Genomic DNA, 27253 nt, shown 5'->3' on the forward strand with positions numbered 1-27253 from the left:
ACTCAAAAAATCACAAGACAGTATTTTCACTTATGGAATATCTATATATAGCTTCAGAACAGTCTATTTTCTGGTACATTTCAATCCAGGAACATTTTCTATGTATGTATCATTTGAATTGTCTGTTTATAATACTGCCATTAATATGTTATAAATTATTAACCAGATTTAGAGCAATTCCTAGAGGAAGCCTTCCAGCTTGTCTGACAGCAGATACAGGCCTACAGGTATGCTTATAATAAAATTAGGCTGCTTCTTTGGGGTTTTGAGGCTCGTTTGTCCAGATTAAAAGTTTTAAATGATAATTAACTCTTAATCTGTGGTGATCTTGGCATAGTTTTGTGAGCTGGAATCTGGCTGTAGCTATATAAAGTAGACAAGAGTGAGCAATCAGTAGCTTTGCTTAGGGCATCATAATCGCAAATATTTCAGAATCAGCAGAGATGAGAAATAAAATCTGTAATAGTCCTACCAAGTGACAGCTACAACAAATATTGAGACAGGTGTCCACTAAAGTGTCTAAACATTTTGCATCCATGAAAGTCAGACATTGTGTTTTGTTATTGCTGGTAACTTCTGTTTATGTAATTGAAAGAGTGTTTTCATACAAAAATTGCGATTACTTGGGAGTTCACTCAGAGTGTGGTGCTGTCATGTTACCGTGAGGAATCCCTTTCACAGCCACCTTTTTCTGCTGTTATATCATGCTGGACCTGTGCGTAGCATCTTGAGATTTTGCTCTGGGCTGTTTGCACAATTCCTCTTGCAGAAACCGGTTGCTGCAGCATTTTAACGGTTTCATGTCTGGGCTTTGCATGTTGTGAGTATTTTTTAGTGAACACTGTTATTTGGACCCGCTGTGTTTATGCAGTTCATTTGTATTATAACTTAATGTTCATATTTATCAGGTAGAAATACGTAACTAATTTAGTGCTCATTTCCCTTCTTGTAAGTGCTGCTTTAAGCTACTTCTAGTGGGGTGCTTCTACAATACTGCCAGCTGAAATCAGCTGAGCAATTGCACCCCAGCACCTCTCTTCCCTCTACAATTTTATTATTACAGGTTTCAATGGCTCTAAATGGGTGAGTGTAGCTTCAGATTCCTTTGTGGCAGGAGCATTAGGGCAAATTTTTGTTCAGAGATCAGTGGATCCATCTGCAGTAGCTTCTCGGTGAGACATCTCAAGCTTCGCCCAAAGCCGTGTGTCCTGCCCTTCCCAGGTACGTGGTGCTCTGCACGTTCTAGGGGCAGGTGGTGGCTGCTGCCACACTCTGAAAACACCCTCGTTCAAGCTGCCAGTCAGTCTTCTTGTCTGACAGCTACCCAGACACTGTCTACAAAACCAAAACGGTCTTCTCCTGGACAGCCTGCCCTGAATTTTGAGTACTTTGGTGATTGCTTCACTATAGTAGCAATAAGGAAACTGTCCTTGCTGCTCATTGGTATTATGAGTGTGGTGTACACAGAGATACAACAGCTGTGAAATTAGAGTCTTTGCTGTGGATCGTAGGCTTCGTGTTAGTAGGTTTTAATGTAGTGAATGAACATGGAACCGAGAGATGAAGGGGAAAATTGTTTGCCCTTTTCTCATGTACAAAATATTGAGAGAGCAGAGAGTTTTCAAATTGCCTGTATTCTGCCAGTGCATCACGCTTTTTTTTTGTTTTCTTTGAATGCGTAGCCTTCCCAGGGGCAATGCTTTTACTTTGCAGCACCATGGTGTCTTCACTGGCCTTTGGTGCATCATGAAGAAATCCATCTAGTACAGGCATTGCTATCCTTATTTCTGTTATACTATGGAATAATATAGACATACTAATTTTGGTCTTTTTTTTAATCTTCTATTTTATTTAATGTTTGTTTTGTCAGATTGTTTTAGGGACTTTAAATCCCATACTGAACACATCACCTGTTAGTAGTGATCTGATAATGCTATGAACATAAATATTGAACCTTTGCATTGAGTTTAGCCTAGCAGTCAAATTCTTTCTTGTATTTGGAATCTAAGCAGATAGGGAATGCTTTCGAGTGAGAGAAGTCTTCTGTTTCTTGAAAAGCTTTAATGATCAGGTATTTTTGTCCTTTCATGGCTTTGTTGAGATGCCTCATCATAGAGGCTAACAGTAAAAAAATGCAGAAAAAACTTCATTAATGGCCTGCAGAAGTACCTTGGTGTGAGGGCAGAATCACTCAGGTCTGTGATTTTCATATTACAAAATATATGGGCGCTGTGCTGCTTTCCAGCGTGGCCAGCAGGTGGGGAAAGTGGAAAAGCTGCAGAGAGAGAACTCCAGCAACAGCTGCATGTCCTGGGGTTCCGCAAGTCCTGGGGCTGCTTCTCCAGTGCTGGGGAAGGTGGGCTGGTGGCTGCATTGCATCTTGTTAGACTTTGTAGGCAATTGGTTCTTGCCTCATTCTTCTAGGGTATCCCTGTATCTTTCCCTTGAAAAGGTAACCTGCTTTTACTTCTCTCCAGGATCTTCCTTCTGTATAAATATAATTGCCTAAGTAAAGTCACTGAAGTATATTACAAGTAAGTGGTGTTATATTGATAATTGCCCTGACTACATGAAAGAGATTAGATTATTTCAAGTCATTTCTTTGTAATCTGAAATGCAAATTATTATTAAGAAGCTGGGTATTTAAGTAATATTGCACTGGAAGTTTTTTGTCTTTTTTTTTTTTTTTGGTTGTTGTATTTTTTGTTTTGTTTATTTTTGTTTGGTTTGTGTGTGTGGTGTTTTTTTTTTTCTTTTGAAATGTTGCTTTCTATTCTAAAAATGCCTGTGGTGTTATAGGTCTTGCAGTGGACAGGAAAAGAGGGCAGTTTTTGCCATCTCTTCTCTTCTGGTAGGTTAGAAGGTCCTGAATTGTCCTGTTACCTCCTGATAAATAGAGGTGTTTCTCCTTTTCAAAGACTTCTTGGAATCTCTTACTGGTAGTGGCCAAAACAACAAACCAGAAAAATGCTGTACAGTGGTACATATTAGTGTTCTCCTAGGAGTCCTTATGTGAAGAAGTGTCTTTATGGTACAGTTAAGTGCCTTTTGAACTCTTTTTTTTTTTTTTTCCAGAAATCGCTCAGTTAACTTCTGAGGGTAAAATAACCACTGCAATAGGAAAAGGTGTTTGAAGATATTTATGAACTTCGCGCCCTCAAAAGACTAGTGTAAAACTAAACGAGTAGCTAACTACTAAATTCCAAGTGTCTCAGAAAAAATAATAGATGAGTTGGTTTGCTTACAGATGTTCAGGAAGCAAGGATGATCAGCAAGGGGCTGGCTGAGCACAGACAAAGTTACCTTATTAATAAAATGTGTCTCAGGCATGTAATTACTAGTAGCTCAACTTACTGCATAAGAAAGCTTATCATCTTTCTTGCTTTTTGCCACCAGATATTTAACATTGATTTCCATCTGACACAGAGCTTGCAAAGATGATTTGCGTGGTGTCTCAGTCATTCAAACACTCCCTCCATTTAAACATTGATGCTTTCCTCAGAAAATATTTATTCTTTGGATTTATTTGGAGTTCCTTCAGTTTGTACTACCATGGTTTGTTTCTTTGATGATACTGTGCCATGCTGTATTGCTGCTGAGGCCTTGGAAAGGGTCATCAAGAGATTTGGAAGCAGTAATGTGATGACAAGAGTGAAAGAAAATGAGTGACTCTGGTGTTGGCTACCATAAGAACAATCAACCAAGCAATAGCTTTTTATTACTTTAATAGTAATAAAAAATGATTTGAGCCAGTATAAATGACACTTGATGGTCATTAAAGAAAGTTCCAGTGCTGATCTGTCACATCACTGCCAACCTGGAGACAGGTCCCTGGAGCCATACTTCAGTGCATCATGGTTGGAATCTGTTCCTTGGTCATCGCTTTGACCACAGGGTAGAGGTATCTCCACAGCTGGACAGGAAGCCCCACCACTCCTGTGCCTCACTTACTTACAACCAGTTTCTGGTATTATGGAAAAAGGGCAAATTGCCTCTTTTCTCCTCTGGGTCCAGAAGAGGACCCTTTATTAAGGCCCCGCAAAGGCAATGAGCTGTTTCCTTTTAATTTCTTTGAGATACAGGATCAAGCTTTGATGCGGGTTCAGGTTCCTTTGAACACCTTTGCTGCCATTACTCATCTATCACAGCACTCCACCTCTGCACTTCAGTAGATTATGGGCTTAATTTTGTAAAACCCAGATGTATTTTGTAATTTTGTCAACAGGCAATCAGCTTTGGCTGGAAAGACTATTCTTAAATCCATGCACTTAATGGGAAATGGCTTTTTATGTGTGTTTCCTTACAAATGATGATTGTCAGTGTTTAGTCAGTGATGGAAAAGAATCTGGCAGCTTCACACCATTTTGATGAATAGGGGACTGATGTTTCTGATAGAAGAAACAGGTTATGCCCCAGCTAGTTCTTTGAAGTACTTTCCTCTGTGGATCATTGTTAGACCTTCTGTAGGCTCCAGATAAGTTTGCTGCTCTTTGCACAGGAGTTAATTTCTGCCAGGCGTTATGACATTTGATCGCAATGTCTACATCTGTAGAGACCGAAACAGGGAATCAGCTGTATATTCTCGGCAGAGAAACCTATAGGCTGAGTTTCCTCCTCCAAGTGGCTGTTGAAGAGAAAGGGAGATAAGACAGATCCCACTAGGAGAGCACCACCAAAGCTTTTGAAAGAGGATGAAAAGCAGGATTGCACTTGTAGTCCTTGGATCTTTCTGAAAGAAATAATTACTGCCTGCATTGCACAGTGTATGTCCTCAGGATTAGTTCTGGTTGCTGGCTGGCTTACGCTGAAAATAGGTTGCACTTTTTGTTGCTGAATATGTCAACCATTTCATTCTTTTCCCCCAGCAAGTGGAAGATGTGCAGGCAAAGATGGGATCTGTGTGTGCTCAGTTCTTTTTCAAGACTTTTTTTAGCATAAGTCAAGCAGCCTTGAACAATTCTCCTTTGACTCATTAACTGTCAAAAGCAAATGTAGATGGGAGGCACAAAACTGTTTCTTTCAGAAAAGACAAGTATAGCTGCAGTATAGTCTTCTTCCATATGGAAGCATCCTTCACATGCATCCAGGCTTATATATAAGCAAGCACTGACACGTTACATGACATTGCATGACGTATTTATAATAAGACAGGGAAATATGTAAAGAGCAATTCAGCTGCCTAAACGTGAAGTGCTGTTTGAGATTCCATTGTCCCTTCTCATCTCCTGATATCTCACCAGGTCTCCAGCTGCTGGCCCAGGGGAATACAGGGCATCCATTAGGTCCTTTGTCCTATCTTGTGTGAATGTGTCACCTGTCCTAGTGTATCTCAAATGACACAAGATACTTATGCTTAGGTTAATGAACAAAGACTATGTAGATGAGAATAGTATGAAGTTTGTTCCTAGCTGGTTGAAATACAACTCAAGAGACAGATTAAGCCTGCAGGATGTGTTAAGAGTCCTTATGCACAAGGTGCTTGTTTTAGAATCCTAATCTGTATTTTGTTATAAAACGTGGATGACGGAATAAAGGTTATGCTTATTACATTTTCAGACTATGCCACATGGAAGGTACTGTGAGAATTTTGGAGTGGTTATTGGTAAATGGGTGGTTAAAATGGAGAAGGTAAGGGGTTTTAATATTAATTTTGACAACTGTATTAAGAACATGAATGAATAATTAAAGGTAGGGGTGATAAAAATGGGTGAATGGCTTCAGCTAAATGTGCAGTTTTTCATGAGATAATTAGAATCACTGTGTGTGTGAATGCTTTGGTTCAGAAGCAGGATTAGTACATGTCCAGTACTAAAACATATTATATAGGTAGGTTTTAAATGCACAATGCAGTGATATATATATATCATGAAAGAGGAAACTAAATCTTAAAATATTTGATTTTGAGTTTTGGTACAGCAAATCCCAGGGTGGCTGTATAGTATGCCAGTGTTGTGCTAGTTGTTACATTTCCTGAATGACATTATTCTGATGCAGAACCGAGTTTGTAACTGGAAAGGACAGTCCTTGGCGAGAAGGAGACAGTTCCTGGAGGAAGAATGAAAGGGAGAGACACAATTATAATTCAAAATTATCTTGATTAATTGCATAAGTGATTTGAAATCAGTGAGATGAAATCCAGTAAGTTCAAGTTCTAAATACATAGGAAGGGATGTGTGTTCATAGTCAGGGAGGGAGCATTGTTAATACAACATGGGGAGTTACTGACTGGGTGCTGATATTCTAATGGATTACAAACTGAATAGGGATAAGTGATGTTTGCTGCAAAAGGGGGATAAATCTAATTCTGGGATTTATGAAGAGGAAGATGGTGCATAGGAAGCAGGAGGTGAGACCACAGGTGAAGTAGAAGGTCCGGTTCTGAACACCGTGACTTAAGAAAGATGTACATACATTAAAAGAAGACCGCAGGAGATCCGTAAAAATTATTAGATATTTAAAGATCAAAGGGCATGATCTTCAGGTGATATAAATCACTTCAGTCTCAGTAGCTTCCAAAGAACTAAGCCGATTCACATCAGCTGAGGAGCTGATTAAAGGAGTTATTTTTTAAATTTTCTTTCTAATCTAACCTTAACAGTTGCAATTTACATTAACTTCTCAGTGCCATCAAGTTTTCCCCAAGGCTTACAGGAAAGAATTATTTGAGTGTCATAATTTAACTCTCTCTCACTTTTTTTTTTTTTCATTTTTATTTTAAACTGAGTTATAGATTTTTTTTTTCGGTTTCTATTTTAGCATTATTTAAAAATGAACACAGTGAAAAAGGGAAAAAGGAAGTACTTTTTAAATACAAGGCATAATTAACCTCTGAACCCTGCCTACTGTCTCTTGATATCATTGCAGCCAGAAGCTTAATAGGATCAAAAAAGGGTAATAGATAATGAGAAAAATCTCCTGACATTTTAGAGGAGATTAAAACAAAAAAGACTTCAGGGGAAAAAAAAGGACATAAAGCTGCATGATTCAGGACATAAGACATTCTTGATATATCTGAATGGGGGAAAATGGCTTCTCAAAGAGCATGTTGTCCTGTAGTTGCCCTTAATGGGCTTGTCTTACTTTGAAACGTCTCCTGTCACCCTTGTCAGATGGAGGATGCTGAAGCAGATGGGCACAGGTCTCAATGAATCTGGCAATCATATTTTGTCCTCACTTGAATTCTGTGTGAAGTTCTGTGCTCCTGCAGCTAACCTCTTAGTGATGGGTAAAAGTGACTTGAAAGGGCTATTTAAAAAAACAGCAAAGGCAAGCTTCTTTTTTTGTCTGTGTATTAATGTCTGTCTGCATATTCATATCGTATTCATGCTTACCACCACATTGTTTCCACATCCCTTACGTATGTATTTGTTTAAGTAATTTTTACCCTGACGTTAGGGGAGGCTGGATCATTGGGATGAAGAAAGGTTTCTCCAAGGGTTGATGTAGGAAGAAGTGGACAGCAATAAAGAAAAGCAACAAAGGAAAAACGTAAAAGCATTGCTTGGGTACTTAGGGACAAAATTAGGAATGCAAAAGTGTAGCTTCAGCTAAAACTAGCAGGAAACATTAAAGATTATAAGAATGGGTTCCAAAAACGTGCTAGTTACCTAAGGAAGTTTAGGAAAAAATGTGCCTGTTGGTGAATGAGAGCGTAGTGGTAGACAGTGGGGAGAAAGCTGAAATTCTCAAAGTCATTTTCCTCACTGTTCAGAGGCAAGCTCGCTCCCTGACTTCTGCATGTGCTGCTGCAGTTTGGGAAGGAGATGGCAACCAACAGGGGAGAGCAACAGCTTGCAGGGGTGTCAGGCTAATTTTCACCAGGGGCCACATCAGCCTCGTGGTTGCCTTCAAAGGGCCAAATGTAATTTTAGGACTGTATAAATATAACTACTCCTGAAAATTAGTTTGACACCCCCGGCTTCGAGACTACTCAGAAGGGCTGGTTTTCTTAAAATCTGGGGTGATGGGGGTGGTTGGGATTCACCTGAGGGTGCTGGCGCAGTGACTCTGAGGCTGCTGTCTGTCATTTGTCGAAACTCATGACAGTCAGGGAAGCAAGACTGGGGACCTCCACCCTGCGTCCTGAATGCATGGCTTTCTCAGCAAGGGTTTGCACTAGTCTGCTTGCGTGGATGCTCAACTGAGCTGATTTAATACCACGATTAATTTTTCACGGTTCTTTTCTTCCCCCAAGCCTACATATTGCTCTTTGGATTTGTCGGTGACTCATTTCTAATGGTCTAATGCTGTTAGAGCTATATTCTAGTGAAAAGATACGTGAGCTTTGGTTGATTTCTCCTGACATTGGGTAGGTGTAGGAAATGTTATCTTTTGAAGGGAGAGACTGGATTTTCACCCTTACTGGCCCCTCATGGTGGTCTTCCCTAGAATTAAGAGATTACTATAATAACTGAGTAGCCCAAACCAGGATGCTGATAAGAGATTTTACTCCTGCAGTTTTGAGCATGCACGTTAAACGTCAGATGTGGGGAGTTTCTGATGTGATCTGGGCTTTATGGAAGCAAGAAGCGGTTAACTGAGTTGAATTATTTAGTTGAACTAATAGATCCTAAAACATTTTTTTAGCTTCTTTCACGCTTACTTCCCTGGAAATCCTTTTCCAAGCCACTTGAACAGCATCACAAAATCTTTTTGCAGCATCTTGCAGCTGTTTGAGGAATATGTTAATGCTTCTTCTAGGCTGTGTGAAAATCATGTCTGACAAAACCCTGATTTTAGGAATTGCATCTTTTCCTGTGAGACTGAGCCAAAACAATGTGCCTACAATGATTTATGTTAATAGAGAATCTGGCCTAATATGTGTATTTCTGGTGTACACAGAGTAGAGGCTGCGTATCCTTTATGCTGTGATCTGACTGTCATCTTTGCTTGACAATCTTTGCAAATAAATGCCCCAAACTGAAGAAAAGAATGGGCTGAGCCGAAGAAAGTGAGTCTTCTGTTTGAATTTCAAGTGTTACATTAAAGGTTTAAAAATTTCATAAATGTCACAGTTTTTCTTTTTTTGTGGTCCTTAGCTCGGTTAGTAAAAGCCTTCGGATGGCAGTGAGCTTCAAGCTGGTTCCGTATTTGATTGTTTCTTCATTAAGCTATAATAGATTGATAGAACTAAGGGCTGTAAAAGGCCTGTGACTTTCTTCCAAAGATGCGCTCTGTCTTGATTTGAAGGTCTCGGTGCTTAATCACTCCTGCAGTTGAAACTAAGTCTTGTTTCCAATTTGAATTTGTTCGACTTGACCTGTCTGTTACTGCTTCTTGGTTTGCCTCTGCTTGATTACAAATCCTGCTCTGACTCAGCATCCTCATAGGCCTCTTCTTGAGCAGGTATGCAATATAAGCTTTTAATTCTTTTGTGTTTGTGTCTCTTTGTTGTTGTGCCATGATTTTCCAAACGTGGACACCAGAACTGGAAGCAGCTTTTTTGTTTCCGTGCTATCAACAAACACACTGAAGTAAAATCTTACTTTTCCTAGGCTGATATACTGAAGGACCATACTTGCCCTTCTTGTGCCTTCGTAGCACTCAGAGACTAGTGGTAAAGTAATTCTGTTTATCATTTGTTTGTCCATTTTAACTCTAGATTAAGTCACTGCTTTGCCAATACACTCTCCATTCCATATATACAATTTGCACTTTTTTTTCTAGATGTATCATGTGAATGTGATGTTATTAAAGTATTTTGTGGGCTTAATTGTTACATATGCTTAATTACTTCAGATCATTCTATGTAACAGTTTCATCTTTGCTCTTTATCATTACACCTGTTTTTGTCATCTGTAATTATTTTAAGATTGCATTAACCTTATTTCAAAATCATTTTTGAAAATGTTATACATTCCAAAGTCCAGTGCCAACCTTGAGGAGTCATATTAATATTACTTGGGTTCCACGGTGTTTTCCCTTTTGTGACTATTTCTAGAGATCCGTGGGCCATTTTGTAATTCACTTAATGTGTGCTTTATTAATAATGTATATTGTTAATTTTTAGATCAGATTATCATATGCTTATGAATAAGTCAAATGCCTTATAAAAGTCTATATATATTCTCACAGTTACCTTTTAAAAATAAAGTTGTGAGCTTATCAGATAATTAAATAAGATTTAGTCAATTAGATCTGCTTTCTGTAAGATTATCATCACTGGCTGTAATTATACTCCAGCACTTATTTTTTTAATTAATAAACTGTTACAGGATTTAATTGAGAATTTGCCCATGTTAGATTAATTGGCTTGTAGTTACGCTGACTGTCCTACTTGCCTTTCTTGAAGGTATGTTCAACGATTAGCAGTCTCCTGAATTTGTTAAAAATATACAGCAGAAGCAGATATTTCCTCAGGTATCTGTAGCATGTCATTGAAATGTATGAAAAGTTTTGAACATGTCATCAAAATATTTTATCAGTGAAAAAGGCTAATCTGGAGAAATTATTTTTGTCATATGAGACCCTTTTTATTTTAATAGTCTTTTTAGTGGAAGGAAAAAAAAATGAACCAAAGTACTTTTAGTTAGTAGGTAATGTGTTGCTTAATACCAGCTTAACCAAATTAAATCCTATGTTTTGTGTAACTAAAGAACATTAAATATAGTTTACAGCAAATCAGTGGTAAAAGCAAGATGACAACACATGGAGCAGGAGAATGATACAATTATTATTTTGGTCCGTATTTTCATGCCCCTTTGAAGTCAAATCAACCTGTGTGTAATTCAAATTCAGAGCATGTGTCCTTGATTTGAGAATAGATTTAGCATCTGGTAAGAGCAGCAACCTCAGTCTTTGTATTGACAGAAAATAAAACCGAATTTACTTTAACCAGAAAGGGGCAGTGAAAATCAACAGCTTATGACTAAGAAGCAAAGAGGCAGCAGGGAGAAATTCAAATCTGAGCCCCTATGAGGCATTGTCAGAGGTGGGTGAGAGAACGCTTGGAACTGAGGAGAAATGGGCAGCCCCTAGAGACGGCCGGATTCGAGCTGCAGCTGTCACACAGGTGGAGGAGGAATTGTCTAAGCCGAGAGATTCAGTGCTTTATCAAGGGAAAAAGAATGCCAAAGGGAAATCCTTAAAATAAACAAAACACTGGAAAAGGCAAAGGAACAGCATGGCAGAAGCGTGTGTTGGCAAGATGAGCAGGGAGCTCTTGCAGATCTGGGAAGGAAAAATGAAACTATAGACTATAAAACTCCAGGATTCATTTTATTTTAACACAAAATCAGGCTGGCTAAAACTCTTGATGGAGGCTTCACAGCAGGAAGAGAACCAACCACAAGCAGGTCACCTGTGTCCACAGAACAAGAAGAAAGCTCTGATGGTGGGGGGCTGTGTACTTTGAATGCCAGGATACAGACACGTCATGCTGGCATCAAGAAATAGTGTTCAAGACAAATGACCCACAGCAGCCCAACCCTAAGAATCCACAGCAGAGAAGAAGGAATGGTGAAAGTCAGTGCAGTGCAATACTGCTGTATGTTTTACTTTATATTTTGTGTTGCTATATGATCTCCAGGAACCAGCAGAAATATTTCTGTACAGCAATAATTACGATGTTTGTTTTCTCATTAGTAATGCAGGACGAAAGTTTTTGAAGCACATTGATACTTAATTCTCTTGTAAATTGAGGAGCTTATGAAGGTACTCGACTGTCTAGATACCTTTAAAGTCTGTTCTTTTAGCTAAAATTAATTGAAGTGGACAAGCCTGTTTCTATTTACTTCAATGAACTTTGAAGTGGGACTAAGTTCATCCACTTGATTATCTGTTTTAGCAATTCTAGTGTTCAGGACTGGTTTTTTTTAAGTCATGTCGCAAAAACACTATTCTATTCAGTGCTCAAGGTAATTTGATGACAGGTAACACCAGTGTTTCAGAACTGACATGTACCTACTCCTACTTCAAAGAGAAGAATCTATGTCAACTCTGCAAGGTTGCTAGGACAACGTGAGGAAACTTATGAATTCTTCTTCTGGAGAAGCAGCACTTTTCTTGCTGCTGCATTAATTACATTACTCTATATTTATCACAGTTCAGGAGGAAAGTGACAATTAAGTTATGACACTTCTCTGAAGAATTGCCATTTCATTTAGAAACAACGTGAAGTTGGGGGCACATAATCGAAATGAAATGGAGACCCTCACCACACTGTGCTATCAATTATACTTTACATAAAGAGATTTTTCCATCAGTGCCCAATTTAGGAATTAATGTAGCTTTTGTTTTAGAAGTGATAGAAGTTTTGGCAACACAAAGTTTTTAAAAAGAGCACAAGTATCAGAGGATTTACCTAAATTGTTTGCTTGTGGAGTGAAATGTAGGATAAGATCCAACTACCAGAACTTATTCTCTCATTGTAAAGTGCCAGTTCATTAAAACTTCGGGAAATTCCTCAAAAAACCCCTTTTCCAGCTTGAGAAATACACATACCTTTTCATAATTTATCAAAATATCCTGCTTCATTTACTTGACTTCTGAAATCAGCTCCTTTATTTTACTTTCTTTTTTTTTTTTTTCAAAAAATGATACATTTCACCAGGGCATCTTTATGATAATATTCTATATGAAATATTCCAAATGTCTCAAAAGAGGTTTCAAGTGATGAGTCAGAGGAAATGCATAGATTCTCAATGTTCTGGCCAATGTGGAAAGAAGAAAAAAATCCAAAGGTAACTGAGTAAACCCAGTTCTTGGGCAGCCTTGCCCCTTTAAGTCTGTAGGTAGTCCAGTCTGAGCTAAGGAATTATGTTCTCTGATTGCTGAACATCATCCCTAAGGTGCACACATGTGGTGCTCTATAATACACTTAATTGAAGGTTATATGTGCACCTGCTTACTCCCTTTCTGGAGCAGCGTGGCAAGGAAGCACTTTTCAGAACTGTTGTGACAGTAGGGGGTACCTTAATTTCTTGCTGGGCTGGGCTGGCAGATAGCTCCCTCTTCCCAGGGAGCAGGCAGAAAGCAGGGAAGCCTGTGCACTTAGATGCTTCTAGAGCTAATCTTCTAAAACTTGAAGCATTAAGGCAATTAAACTCACTTCTGTGCTGTTTGATCATAATTGAAACAGCTGTGAAAATAACTTAAAGTAACTTTTTTTTTTTTAACCTGAAGCATTGATAATCTGGTACTTACAAAAAGAAAGGGCATCAAGCAGAGGACTTGAGCAGCAGTTTCAGAGTCAGAACAAACTATTTTTTTTCCCAGAATCTTGCTCTATTTTCTCTACACAGCTTATTAGATAGCGCTGAATATGTTGTAAGGGCTGTGGTGGTATCCATATGCACTATTACTTTTTGAATCTTTGATCTTATTTAATTGCCATCACATGGTACTGTATCTAGAAGTGCTTCAGTGCTAATTGTGTAGAGGGAGATGACAGGATGTCACAAATATCTAGAAAGGTCACATACACCCACGATCCATGAAGATCAGTACAGCTTTGTGAACAGGTTCTAGTTTACATTTTTGGACTGTTTCATTGCAAAATGAGCCCATTTACTATATTACATTTACCCATTTGACAACAGGAGAAAACAAATCAGCACTGTGCAAATATACTTCTGCAAATAGGATAGTCCTGTGGAAAAAGAAGTAAAATAATCTTTATCTCTTATTTACTTTGAGACAAAATTTGAGACAAAATTGATTTTGTTTCTTTATGTGTTCAACTTGCATTATGAATCACAGAACCGCAGAATGGCAGGGATTGGAAGGGACCTCGAAAGATCATCTAGTCCAATCCCCCCGCCAGAGCAGGAACACCTAGGTGAGGTTACACAGGAAGGCGTCCAGGTGGGTTTTGGATGTCTCCAGAGAAGGAGACTCCACAACCTCCCTGGGCAGCCTGTTCCAGTGTCTGTCACCCTCAGTGTGAAGAAGTTTCTTCTCATATTTAAATGGAACCTCCTGTGTTCCAGTTTGTACCTATTGCCCCTTGTCCTATCATTGGTTGTCACCAAGAAGAGCCTGGCTCCATCTTCGTGACACTCACCCTTTATATATTTATAAACATTAATGAGGTCGCCCCTCAGTCTCCTCTTCTCCAAGCTAAAGAGACCCAGCTCCCTCAGCCTTTCCTCACATGGGAGATGCTCCACTCCCTTCATCATCTTTGTTGGCCTGCGCTGGACTCTCTCCAGCAGTTCCCTACCCTTCTTGAACTGAGGGGCCCAGAACTGGACACAATATTCCAGATGAGGTCTCACCAGGGCAGAGTAGAGGGGAAGGAGAACCTCTCTCGACCTACTAACCACCCCCCTTCTAATACACCCCAGGATGCCATTGGCCTTCTTGGCCACAAGGGCACAGTGCTGGCTCATGGTCACCCTGCTGTCCACCAGGACCCCCAGGTCCCTTTCCCCTACACTGCTCTCTAACAGGTCGTTCTCCAACTTATACTGGTACCTGGGGTTGTTCCTGCCCAGATGCAAGACTCTACACTTGCCCTTGTTATATTTCATTAAATTTTTGCCCGCCCAACTCTCTAGCCTGTCCTGGTCTTGCTGGATGGCAGCACGGCCTTCTGGTGTGTCAGCCACTCCTCCCAGTTTGGTGTCATCAGCAAACTTGCTGACAGTGCACTCTATTCCCTCATCCAAGTCGTTGATGAATATATTGAATAGTACTGGCCCCAGTACCGACCTTTGAGGCACTCCACTAGATACAGGCCTCCAACCAGACTCTGCACCATTGACCACAACTCTCTGGCTTCTTTCCTTCAGCCACTTCACAGTCCACCTCACTACCCGATCATCCAGACCACAGTTCCTCAGTTTAGCTGCAAGGATGCTGTGGGAGACTGTGTCAAATGCTTTGCTAAAATCAAGAAAGACCACATCCACTGCTTTGCCATCATCTCTCCACCTGGTTATGTCCTCATAAAAGGCTATGAGGTTGGTTAAGCACGACTTCCCCTTGGTGAAGCCATGTTGACTGCCCCTAATGACCCTCTTATCCTTGACATGCCTTAAGATGGCACCAAGGATAAGTTGTTCCATCACCTTGCCAGGGATGGAAGTGAGGCTGACCGGTCTATAGTTACCCGGGTCCTCCTTCTTGCCCTTTTTGAAGACCGGAGTGACATTTGCTTTCCTCCAGTCCTCAGGCACCTCTCCCATTTTCCACGACTTGGCAAAGATGATGGAGAGTGGCCCAGCAATGACTTCAGCCAGCTCCCTCAGCACCCGCGGGTGCATCCCATCTGGACCCATGGATTTATGGATGTCCAGATTGCTTAATTGCTCCCTAACCCAATCCTCATCAACTAATGCAAACTCCTCCATTGCCCTGCCTTCCTCTGGGGCCTCAGGGGTACGGGGCTCCTCAGGACAGCCTCCAGCAGAGTAGACAGAGACAAAGAAGGCATTCAGTAACTCTGCCTTCTCTACACTTAAAGAATCAGCAATCTAAAATAATATTTTGGGGTCATTTGTAAAGTTTCATACAGATATTTGAAACTTGTTTTGGTTTGTGCTCTTAGTTTTGACACAAGACAGAGGCCTTTCGAAGTCCTCTTCAAAATAAATACAATTTGCACCAATTAGTTTGGCGTCTGAGAATCATACGCTTTGAAGGAAGACCCATCTACAATAAAAGAAATTGGACTCTCTAAGTAAATGTACTTTCAATATTTACGAACTTTCTGGCCTTAAATTCTTTGAACATATGTGCTGATAAATTTAATGTATTACTCCTTAGAAGCTCTGGATATTATTATGTTGTGAAATCGTTTCAACGGATGGTTTATTTATGACCCCAGAATTTCAATGGATATCAGGGAAGATGTGCTAGATTAGATTTATCCTTGGCTTAAACCCACTGAATCAGATCTTGCCAGGTAAGAAATGGGCCTGTGTAATCTACCCAACTGTGGTGTTCCTATCACCAAGTTATGTACAGCCAGTATTCCTGTGCAGTACCACAAATAATTATGGTCAGTGATATATTAAAAATAGATTCTTTTTTTTTTCACTGAAACGTATTATTTTATGTGCTCCTTTTCAGAGACATGTACTTCTATTCTGCATTTTTCTTACAAATAAAAAGGAAATCTGCAACATTTATTACATTTGTGGATAAAATGAAATTTGAAAGTGTTTTGAAAGAGATGGATAAACAAATCTAACAGGAAAATGAGAGCAATTCAGAATACCTGCAGAAGATAGCCAAGACTTGATTCCACGTGGTCAAATGGAAGAGGAAAACTCAATAGTCCAAACAATGCAAAATTCAGTGGTAAGGAGAAATTTTAGACTCGAAACTGAATGGCAGAGTAACAAGTTTAGTTATTGAGTGATAAGATTTCTGTAATGATTTTCATATAAGTACTCATGCAATTCCGAAACAGTAGAGAACCTATCCTCATAATACATTGTGTTATAACACCATGGCATTACTTTATAGATTTTATAGCTGAGAAGCTGGCACCCATGTAGATGTGTTCTTCAGAGAGCAGAGCATTCTCCAGAGAAACAATTTTGTGGCTTAAATCAGACAAACTGTTCTAAGAGGCATTCATCAAATGAATCACAGAATCACAGAATCACAGAATGTTAGGGATTGGAAGGGACCTCGAAAGATCATCCAGTTCAATCCCCCTGCCAGAGCAGGAACACCTAGGTGAGGTTGCACAGGAAGGCGTCCAGGGGGGTTTTGAATGTCTCCAGAGAAGGAGACTCCACAACCTCCCTGGGCAGCCTGTTCCAGTGTCTGTCACCCTCACTGAGAAGAAGTTTCTTCTCAAATTTAAGTGGAACCTCTTGTGTTCCAGCTTGAACCCATTACCCCTTGTCTTACTGTTGGTTGTCACCGAGAAGAGCCTGGCTCCAGCCTCGTGACACCCACCCTTTATATGTTTATAAACATTGATGAGGTCACCCCTCAGTCTTCTCTTCTCCAAGCTAAAGAGACCCAGCTCCCTCAGCCTTTCCTCATAAGGGAGATGCTCCACTCCCTTCATCATCTTTGTGGCCCTGCACTGGACTCTCTCCAGCAGTTCCCTGTCCTTCTGGAACTGAGGGGCCCAGAACTGGACACAATATTCCAGATGAGGTCTCACCAGGGCAGAGTAGAGGGGAAGGAGAACCTCTCTCGACCTACTAACCACCCCCCTTCTAATACACCCCAGGATGCCATTGGCCTTCTTGGCCACAAGGGCACAGTGCTGGCTCATGGTCACCCTGCTGTCCACCAGGACCCCCAGGTCCCTTTCCCCTACACTGCTCTCTAATAGGTCATTCCCCAACCTGTACTGGAACCTGGGGTTGTTCCTGCCCAGATGCAAGACTCTACATTTTCCCTTGTTATATTTCATTAAATTTTTCCCCGCGCAACTCTCCAGCCTGTCCAGATCTCGCTGGATGGCAGCACAGCCCTCTGGCGTGTCAGCCACTCCTCCCAGCTTGGTGTCATCAGCAAACTTGCTGACAGTGCACTCAATTCCCTCATCCAAGTCATTGATGAATATATTGAACAGTATTGGTCCCAGAACTGACCCTTGAGGCACTCCACTAGATACAGGCCTCCAACCAGACTCTGCCCCATTGATCACGAAGCCATGTAGCTCCTCCAGACTGAAACACATAAAGGTCCTCTCCAGCATATCAGGAAAAGAAGTTGTGTTACTTTAGTCCTGATATGAATTTTAACCATAAATATGTTCAGGCTTTCTAAAAAAAAAAAAAAATGGAATGGACAGTGAATTATAGGAAGATCTTTTTACTTGTCTCTAGTAGTAAGACATGAGGATATTTAATCTTGGATTTAGAAGATACGCCTCCTTTTTCTCTGACTTTTTGGGACCCAAAGAATTCTGTTTTCAGTTCTAGACATCACAATACCAAAAATAGGAAGAGCATTTTGCCATAATTAAAGGGAAAAAATCAGGGATTAGCAGAAGGGATTAAAAATAATTATACTAAGAAGATTTTGTGCTACTTAACACCTAAATAAAAGGTACATTTTTCGAAGTTGTTAAACATCCAAAACCTCCTATTCATAAGCCTAATGTAATAGTGGTTTATATATGTCTATTAACACTATATCATGTTCATTTTTCAGTTTCAGTAAAAGGACTGCCACAGACTTCAAGCCAAGATTTCAGCTGCATAGTTAGCAGGCAAAGGCATTTATCCAAGGAAGAGGCACCAGCTTTCTGGCTAGAGCACTTTTTAGGTACATGTGTGACCTGACCTGGTGTGACCAGTTTGGAACAGAAACTTGAACCGAAATCTGCTTTATTCTGGGAGTGGAATGACTGAGCTATCTTTCTACAGATATTCTTTCAGTCTGTCTTCTTGGTGTTTTCCCACTTTGTATTAAAAATGCACAGTTACTTTTCTATGTGTTTTACCTCTGAGGAATTAGAAAGGAAGTCATCTGCTGTTCTTTTTTCCCCCACAAAAACTAAATTTGATTTGCTCTATTTTAGACCTACTTGTAAGAAGGCTCACAGAAGAGTGTTTAACACACAGAGGCACAAAGGTACCTCACTGCTGATTAATTTTCATTCCCACTTTCACCTTCTTTCTGGGATGATTTTGTCACTGCAGAAGGACAGGATCTACTATAGCACTAGACTATAGACATGCAATGCCCTCCCTTGCTCTCTGCTCTTTCCCTGCAGCGTTTGCTTAGAGAGGAACAAGGGCATTGAGCTAAACTTCAGCTGTGGTTTAGGACTAAACTATCAGAAGGAATGCCTTCTAGTGATACGCAGAACAACTTGTGAAACAAGGGCCATTTTGTGCTCTCAGGCACTACTCAGGAACAGAAATTGTACTACCCTAGAAAAAGCCCGGAGCTGCCCCATAGTTTATCTCCGTTTCCCAGCAGCTTGTCCCTCAGCGGGGAGAGTCCTGGGCAATGCTTCTGCAGGCACTGCTTGCATTTTGCAAGGAGGGTGATTATTGTCTGTTTGCTTTTTCAGTCAGTGTTTCAAAATCTTTTGTTGCTTTAAAGAAAGGCAAAGGAACAGGATAAAAATTTTCCCCATATGGCAACCTCAAGATGAGAAGGTGCTGCCTTTTCTCACTTTGTGATTTGTTGAAAGCTTCTTACTCTTTTGCTGCTTTAATTTAATCTTGTTGGCACATTCCCAGTGAATCCGTTTTCCCCATATGTGAATATTCTTTTTTATAAGCCAAGGTTACACCGTTGTTACCTGGATGTAAAGGGCTTGTTTCTTTTTCCGCCGTGATCAATAATGCTTGTTTGATCTATCAAACATACTTTTATGTGCAGTCCCTCAGAAGGCCAACATAAAAGTATCATGTTATTTGACCACTTTGTTCTTGCACGTGGTCGCTCATCAAGGATCTTTCCTTGCATCTGGGGCAAATGGTAAATGTAGTTCACATCTCTTGTCTTTGCAAGGCTTCAAGATAATGGATGTATTCCCAGATTCCTGAGATGAATTTTTCACCTGTTTTTAGGCATCACTGGGCCATTGCCAGATGATGGGTATGCATCACAGTGTATGGTCTGTTTATTTATATGAATAAAGGGAACAAGAATTAAAGTTTATCCCAGTGTACATAGAATGAAGATGCAGAGAAAGTAAAGACAGATATTTATCCTTTGCGGACTGAACTTCTAGATCTCCCGTTGTCTAGTAAATAGTGTCTGGCACAGTGTAAAATACTCAAGAGAAGACAGGCTGGCTATGCCTTTTCTAGTAAATAAGTGTACCAAGGCGTGGGTTGTGGTATTGGTGGCAAATGACATGGCACTATTTGTGTCTGGCTTTTTCCCCTTCTCAGAGTGGCCTCATCTATTTCCCAACCTGGACATTGTCTGGGAGATTAGTAGTTAGCATAAGACAAAGCTGTTCTAGAGAAGCCAACAATTTTGCAATATGGGCAATCATGACAACCTTGGTCTGTCTTTAAATTCTTTTATTATTGTATAGGTGCAGCCTCACAACCAGCTGAATTAACTTAGACCAGATGGAGCGCTGTTTAAAAGCATTTAAGATGTCTGGACAGAAACCAATAGATTAATTCACATTTTAGCTTGGCCAAAGTCCTGCTCAAATTCTTCTGATTAAGTCTTGGTTTTCCTTCCATAAGGAGAAAAGGAAAGGTCTCTTAAAATAGTTATTAACCCTCCACTTGGAGAACTTCCCAGAAGTATAGTAAACATGGGGTCCAGCTTCTTCCTGGACTGACTGATTTGGAAGTAAGATTTGAACGCACATCTGCTTCCACTTTGGAGGAAGGAGATGAAGAGTTCTTTGTCTGAAGGTCATGTTTTGGAGCTATTCTTCTTTGTTGTTAAACAATTATCCACTGAGCCAGAGAAGGTGAGAGAATAAGAGAACAGTCAGATGTGTTCATGTACTCAGAAACAGAACAGTGAGCCTACTTAGTTGTATCTGCAGCTGAGGCACTATGACTGATCCTGTGTATGTTTATGGTCATTTGTGATACGTAGCAAATCAATAATAAAGCCAATTTATGCTCCTCCTTCTGCTGAACTACCTTGCTAAAAGAAGTGACTTTGATAGCTTACAGTTAGGTGATTGTGTAACTGCTTGTCAATGTGAATGTTTGTCTCTTCTTCAACAGAAATGGATGTGAGAAATAGAACCATTACTGAAGCCACATCCTTGTTGATACTGATAAATTGTGATTTGGAGTTTATTTTGCTGGGTCATTGAGCATGTTTGTCTGAATTCTTATCCAGAGAAATATATATGTATGTTATTATATATAAATAAACATGGAATAGATTTTCTGACTTCACTTCAGGCCCTCTGCACATTAACCAACAATCGTAAGAAGATTCTGTCTTCTGTCTCTGATTTCATTTAAACAACTTTTGCAGTTGTTTAGCATACAGAAAATAAAGACGTTGAGAGATGTATTTTCTTTTTCTGTCATTAATTCTGTTAGACACATAAAGACTGTAGAGTAATTAACATATTGATTTAGAGTAAATATAAATTAACCTCATAATTTCTTAGGTGAAAGCTTGGAGAATAAAAGCTTGATAATAGTGCTAGAAAAATGTTCTGATTTTCCATGGATATAAATTTTACGGTCAAGGAATGGGAGTGAGAAGGAGGGTTATACATCAAACACTGACATTCTCTTTCATCTAACAGGTTTTGTCTTTCTAGCTTTCAACATCAAGAGCTAAAGACAGACCCTAATGACTGTGATTAAGATACGGCCTCTTACATCAGGGCTGAAAGTTGTGCCTGGTTATTTGAAGAGGAATAATAAAAACTGCATAACTGTATTTTACTTGGCTAGAGCTCTCCTTACATTAACCAACATACTGCAGAAAAATTATGGGGTAATGAAATTTTATATGAGGGCTTTTAAACATAAACCAACTGTATATTACTAAAAATTTATGGGTCATTTATTCAACTACTGTAGTGTTATTCCGGCCAGATCAAACATTTGGCGAGTAGACTGGGACTTTTTTTTTTTTTTTTTTAGAGGACAAAAGAAATCAATAAGAAATAGTGGTGTTCTCAGGGCTGCAGTCAGCATGACCTCTGTCTGTTGTGGATTCTTCTGTTCAGCTATAAAAGATTCATGGGCCTAGGTTTTGAGCCCACAGGAAATCTGTCTGCTTCAGTGGAATAAAGAAGGAACAGTAATTATTTTTACCAGTGTATTCAAGCACCTCTCTTTAATTAAAATGTGACTTAAATGGGCCTATACCTGGAAAACTGGACCATAAAGTTTAGTCTCTAAACATGTAAATATTTTAAACATCTCACTCATAGCTGCAGTGAGGATGGGATTCACTTGGGAAAAAATACTCAGCTTTGCTCATTGACCATTTCTAAGATCTAAGTGTGTCTTTCCAAGATGTAAGTGTGAGACCATAACAGTGTTAATTAGTAGAACTCCTGATCAGAATTTAAGAAGGACGAACTGAGTATCAGACTAAAGAACTGCCTAGCTCAGGCTGTGGTCCTAAAGGATGCTTGGGGAAGGAGAGCAATAAACAAGGCAGGTATTTCCCTGATCTATCTTGCAGCTTGCACACATCCTCATCTGTCCCAAAGCCATTTCTAACAGTTAGCAAATTTGTCCACTAACTACAGTGGATATGGAGCCTGTGGAGATTACAGACTCCTTTATGTGGATTTAAAGGAAAAATATCACATTCTCCATTTCCATTTCTCTTCCTTCAAGGAAAGGTACTATATTTTCTTTCTTCACTATCTCAGCACCTGCCACCTTCCTCATTAGGTATTCAGGTGAAGTGATGGGAAGGGCTTTGGCTTCAGTGTTCCTGCTTCCTTCTGCCGGGAAGAAGTTCACTGTTCACTGAATCACATCCCATATCAGGTTGAATTTGAATATCACCCATAACAGACAGATGCATGAAGCATTATCACAATATGTACTCCTGCCTGCCGTAGTGATGGGATGGTGAGACTATGACAGTGATTCTTCCGGGACCGCATTATCCAGGTGCAGAGCATCCATGTATCCTAAGTGCTGAGGTGTGAGGGAAAGGAAACTCGAGAGGGAATTTGTGTTGCAGGTTGTGTAATGTGGTGATTCTGAGGCCACAAAAAATAAAATTATCTGTGGTATGGCATTTGGAGTCTTAAACTCTACGGTACAACTTGTGCCTATTGACTGAAACCTGTCATCTACCTCAGAGTCTACGAAGTGAACATGCTCAGGTACATGCAGCCACATAAATCTCTATCCTCGTAGACAAAACTGCAGTCCTGCAGTCCAAGCTGAAACTATATATCTAAAATGAGGGAAGGTGCTCTTTCTATCCCAGTTCTTTGCCTGATGCACTTCAGTGAAGTTAAATACAGCTCCACAGCCACATAAAATAATTTTTTGGCGAGCCTGAATAAGGATGTATGGAGAGAAAAATATTATGATCTGTCAATTCAAGTTGCATATAAACTCTTCTGAAAATTGAATTTGCTTAAATGTGAAAGCCAATTTACGTGGGATCAGGAGCTCTGTGTTTTGAAGGAAGTTCATGTCAGGACAAACCTTCTTTCCAAATATTGTTACAAACCTAATACAAAGGTTCAAGTTGATTCCCCTTCTCCTGGACTCGCGCTGGCTTGACTGGATGGGACCTGGTGACTGCTCTCTAATTACTTCCAGGCAGACTTTCCTAGCAGGGGAGCACTTTGAAAATGTCACAGATAGTCATAATATTTGAAATTGCTTGCACTATTAAACACGTGGTGTTTATTAAGGAGCATTAAAGAACACCAATAAATGGCTTCTGTGCAGCTTGAGATCTGGATGTACCAGAGACAAATATTTATCACAACATCAAGAGATTTTAATGGCTGAATGTATGCTAGAAGTAAACATGCCTTTATGCAAATAATTTGTTGGTCAAGTGTGAGCCAAGGCTAACCTTAGGTCTGTTCGCTGTTGGATATTAGTGGCTTTCCAGGTTGCTTTGCCTCTTTCCTCTCCCTCCCATGCTAACCCAAACTGTTTGCACGAGGTCTGCCAGAGTAGCCCTCGTCTGTGTGCTTATAAAAGGCCTTTTGTTCATCTTTTCTGCTGGATTCATCCCCAGACACTGGTGCAATGAAAATATTGTCAATGCCGTGTTGTGTAACAGTGGCTCTCAAGGCGCGTCCTGTGGAGCTGGTGGTGGAGCTCGGAGGCGAGCTGGCTGCCCAGATGGTGCTGGCTCCTTCCCCTTCTTACTCACTACCCAGATACTGAAAAGCAGCTTAGAGTATGTTGCAAAGAGTAATCTTCTATTGCTTCACAAGAACCTAATGAAAAGAGGTAACCAGGTTCGTTAAGCTGGACGGCGGTGCTAGAGATTCACCGTGCTTAATTGTTGTTTATAAGGATTAACATACGAGCTAGCTCCCCTAAATTCCTTTTGGAATGAATGGGGAGCAGTAAACACTTTAAAGTGGGCTTTCTGCAATCTCGTTTAGCTGTCTGCTATGGGATGAAAGGGGATGAATGCCAGAAGTGCTTGTTTATTTCCATTAACTCAAAGTGTGCAGTGCCTGGCTCAGGTGTAGCTGACCACATCACAGGGGATACCAGCCCCTGTCTCTATAGCTTCTTTGGAGAAAAAACTAATATATATTTCTTCCCTGTAGGTGCTCTTCAGGAACAGAAAAGGAAGCTAAAAATCACTTAGGACAAAAGCGAGTGAAGTTCTAATGTGAAGAAAATGCTTGCAAAGCCTTGCCGTAGGGTGGCCTCTACAGCTCACTAATATCCAGAGTGCATCTATTCAGGTTAAGCTGTGTAAACAAAAAAGACTGAGTCTAAGAAAATAAATTAGTCATAGCGCTGTTTTGTTTCTTGGTGTTGGTGCTATAAAAGTTACAGCAGCTTTAGAATCCAGACACTGTTTTCATTAAAGTACAGTTTCAAACCCACTGGTGCATCATTTATTCCTATACAGAGTAAGCATTGAATCATGAGACATTGGAGAAAAAAGAATTGCTAGTTTTTGCAAGTTAAAGTCAGTTACCTAGTAATGTCATCTGTGACTAGACTAGAATTCATTCTGGATTGGGAGATAATACTGGGATCTGTTTTCAGGAAATATCGGTATTTTTCACTGTAGCAGCACTGTAGCATGGCTTTTTGAATGTCCGTTTTCCTTAAAGGAACACATGATACATTAAGAAACCACAAAGTTTGCGAGAACTGCTTCATTTTTTCTGTTCACTTGTGTAAATATTTGCAGAAAGTTTTTTTCCCTGGTTATTATAAACACCGATCAAGAAATCAGTGTTTGTAAGCCTGAAAATCCTACAAAGAAAGGTCTCAAAGGAATATAACACAGGCTTTATGCATTTACTGAGTATCTGTGTGTTATATTTTTTTCCTGTTAAAATCAGAAAAAAGGTTAGTTACACAGACTGTGTCTAGTACATACTTTTCTTGGCATTTTTTATATATATATGTGTGTGTGTATATATATATATACATAGGTATAGGTAGTTTACTTAGAAATGCATTGTAAATGAGTATTCTTAACTTCCCTGTAGCTACCTGGCTGACTTTCAAGCAATCACAGGACAATCCATCATAAAAATTCTTGATTTATATTCTGATTGTAGGAACATCTATGCCATTTAAATATATTTGCTGTATTCATTATGTATACAGATGCATGCATGTTATGTATACAGAGATATGCATTAAACAAATGTGCTCCATTTAAATACATTTGTCTGTCTTCTCTGCTTTTGAATATTTTTGCATACTGGTCCAGGTTTCTATAAGCAGCTTTTCAAGGGGAAATTTTGAGCAGCCAAACAAAATGGATGAAATGAACCTGATCTCAGCTCTTTATTTGTGCTAAACGGAGGCCAAAGTATTTGCTGTGTTGCCTGGTCAGATGTCTTTTTAAGCAGACTGAAGATTGACCAGTGTTAGACTAGAATAGCTGTCTAGGAACAAAATCAAGTTATTAACAGAAGCCCATTATCTGCAGCACCAGAAGGAAAGCTGTTCAGACAGCTATTGCAGTTCGGCAGCAGGGCCCCTCTGCTGCAGGTGGAGTGAGGTTTGTGAGCGGGCAAGTCGTACAGAGCAGGCAGCCCCTGTCCCTCTCAGGATTTTGCCAAGGCACAGAGAAAACAGTATGGATGTTGACATTAAAAGAGTAGTCCCCTCTTCCCTTCTACCCACCCTGGCAAGAAAACCACATGAAACACAAAGAGTTTGAATGTATTTTCCTCTGCACCTTTTACAGTCAGTTTATACAAGGATAAAGTTGCTGTAAAATTCTTTCTTCCGCAGCAGAAGGCTTGGCATGTATTTGCTCTGTTTCACTGGGCTGTGATGTCGGGCCATGAACCATTGGGGCAAAAAGGTACTTAGGCAGCATGAACCACCTACTGCCTCACCTAGGAGGGAGCACTGTACACAGACAGAAGCCGGGAACACCGTGTCCATGCTGTTAAAGCAGGCTGAACAGAAGAAAAACAATGGAAAATACAATCTTTTATCTGCTGCAGGCTGTTGTCGTGAGTGACAAAAGCAAATATGCCTAGCTGCCTTGTCTGCTGGCAGCGAACAGCACTGCTGCCCGGCACGGCTTCCCATTGCTGTTTCCTGCAGCATGGGAAGGATGCGGCTGGTATTGATGTGAACTGGTAGCTGTAGCCTGAATTGAAGAGCCTGAGGAGTTCCTGCAAATTACACACAGTGCTGACAGGACCCCAGAGCAGGGATGTATTACAGCTCCAGAGAAAATGGAAGTTTTCCACATATATGAAGAAAACCTGTTCAACTGCCTTCAATAATGCAGTAAAGAGGTGAGATTGAACCATAGTTACTACCGGTGCTGATGGAAGGAGCCCTGGCTTGCCATTTAATTTTCATCTTTTCAGTCCTGTAGCACTGAGAAATGTAAGCTGACAGCACAATACAGAGAGTTCTCGGAGGCTTAATGTGTTAGTGTCAAATGAAACAAAACCTGAGATTAGCTTTTTAAAGGATTTTGTCTGCTGCAGATAAGAACTGAAAGGCTTTTATAGATCAGCTCTGTTGAATACGACGTCGGGGAAGGAAAAGGGGAGGTGAGCATCAAGGAGGAATAGCGATGGAGCAACCAAGTGGATTAATGGATGGTAACCATAAAATGGTGTGTTTGCCTATATAATTAGTACCTGCTTGTGTTACAGAAACTCAAGGTAATTTACTTAGGCTGCAGACCATGTTTTAACTTGAGAAGGATAAAAAATCATTTTCCAAGGCCTAGAAAAACATGAAATTATTAGAATAATCTACTGAATTCTAGGTTTGCTGGCCCTTTGTTTCTGCTTTTTGAGCTGCTTCACTTAATATTATATAACTAAATATTACTTTAGCCAGGAAAAGTATATTGTCATATAGAAAAAAACTTTCAATTGGAATGGAGGAGGGGGACCAAGGATTGGCTGACTGCCTATAAGGTAAAACAGTTCCTGTAAGGAAGCTTGGGAAGCAGCTCATGCAGAGCAGCTGGGTGGCTGGAGTTGCATCCTTGAACACAGGAGGTGGCAGCTCAGCATCAGGCTGGGTTGGAGGTCTTGGTTGTTGCCAATAACCTTCAGCTGCATGCTGCTGGACCCTGAGGTTTCTTGCACAAGGTATTTATGCAGTTGCTGCCTTTTTAATGTTAATGAGAAAGAAGAACATTGTTTGAACAGCAGTGAGTTTTGAGTGGCCAGGTCACACAGCTGGCTCAGCTGGCAGAGGGGAGCAGGCAGGTTCCTTGAGCGGCAGGGCAGCCGAGCACACTGGGGCAGGAACCTCCA

The 27253-nt window shown here is 40.2% G+C and overlaps 1 protein-coding gene across 2 annotated transcripts in view; it reads left to right on the top strand.

Annotated features, from left to right (window-relative positions):
* TRMT44 (tRNA methyltransferase 44 homolog) overlaps window positions 1-24808 on the top strand; it is a 49223-nt gene extending 24415 nt beyond the window's left edge. The window contains exons 11-12 of one of the 2 annotated variants that reach the window (XR_010606109.1): window positions 16015-16245; window positions 18070-18154. Coding sequence is in view for 1 of the 2 variants with exons in the window: in XM_065633612.1 (XP_065489684.1) it covers window positions 24092-24132 (41 nt within the window). In the remaining variant the exon portion in view is untranslated. Of the gene's footprint in view, window positions 1-16014; window positions 16246-18069; window positions 18155-24091 lie in introns of those variants that run through there. The other variant, XM_065633612.1, reaches the window with a different exon arrangement.
* Window positions 24809-27253: the final 2445 nt, after the last annotated feature.

The sequence above is a fragment of the Caloenas nicobarica genome, chromosome 4, assembly GCF_036013445.1.
Source record: "Caloenas nicobarica isolate bCalNic1 chromosome 4, bCalNic1.hap1, whole genome shotgun sequence".
Taxonomy (NCBI): Eukaryota; Metazoa; Chordata; class Aves; order Columbiformes; family Columbidae; genus Caloenas; species Caloenas nicobarica.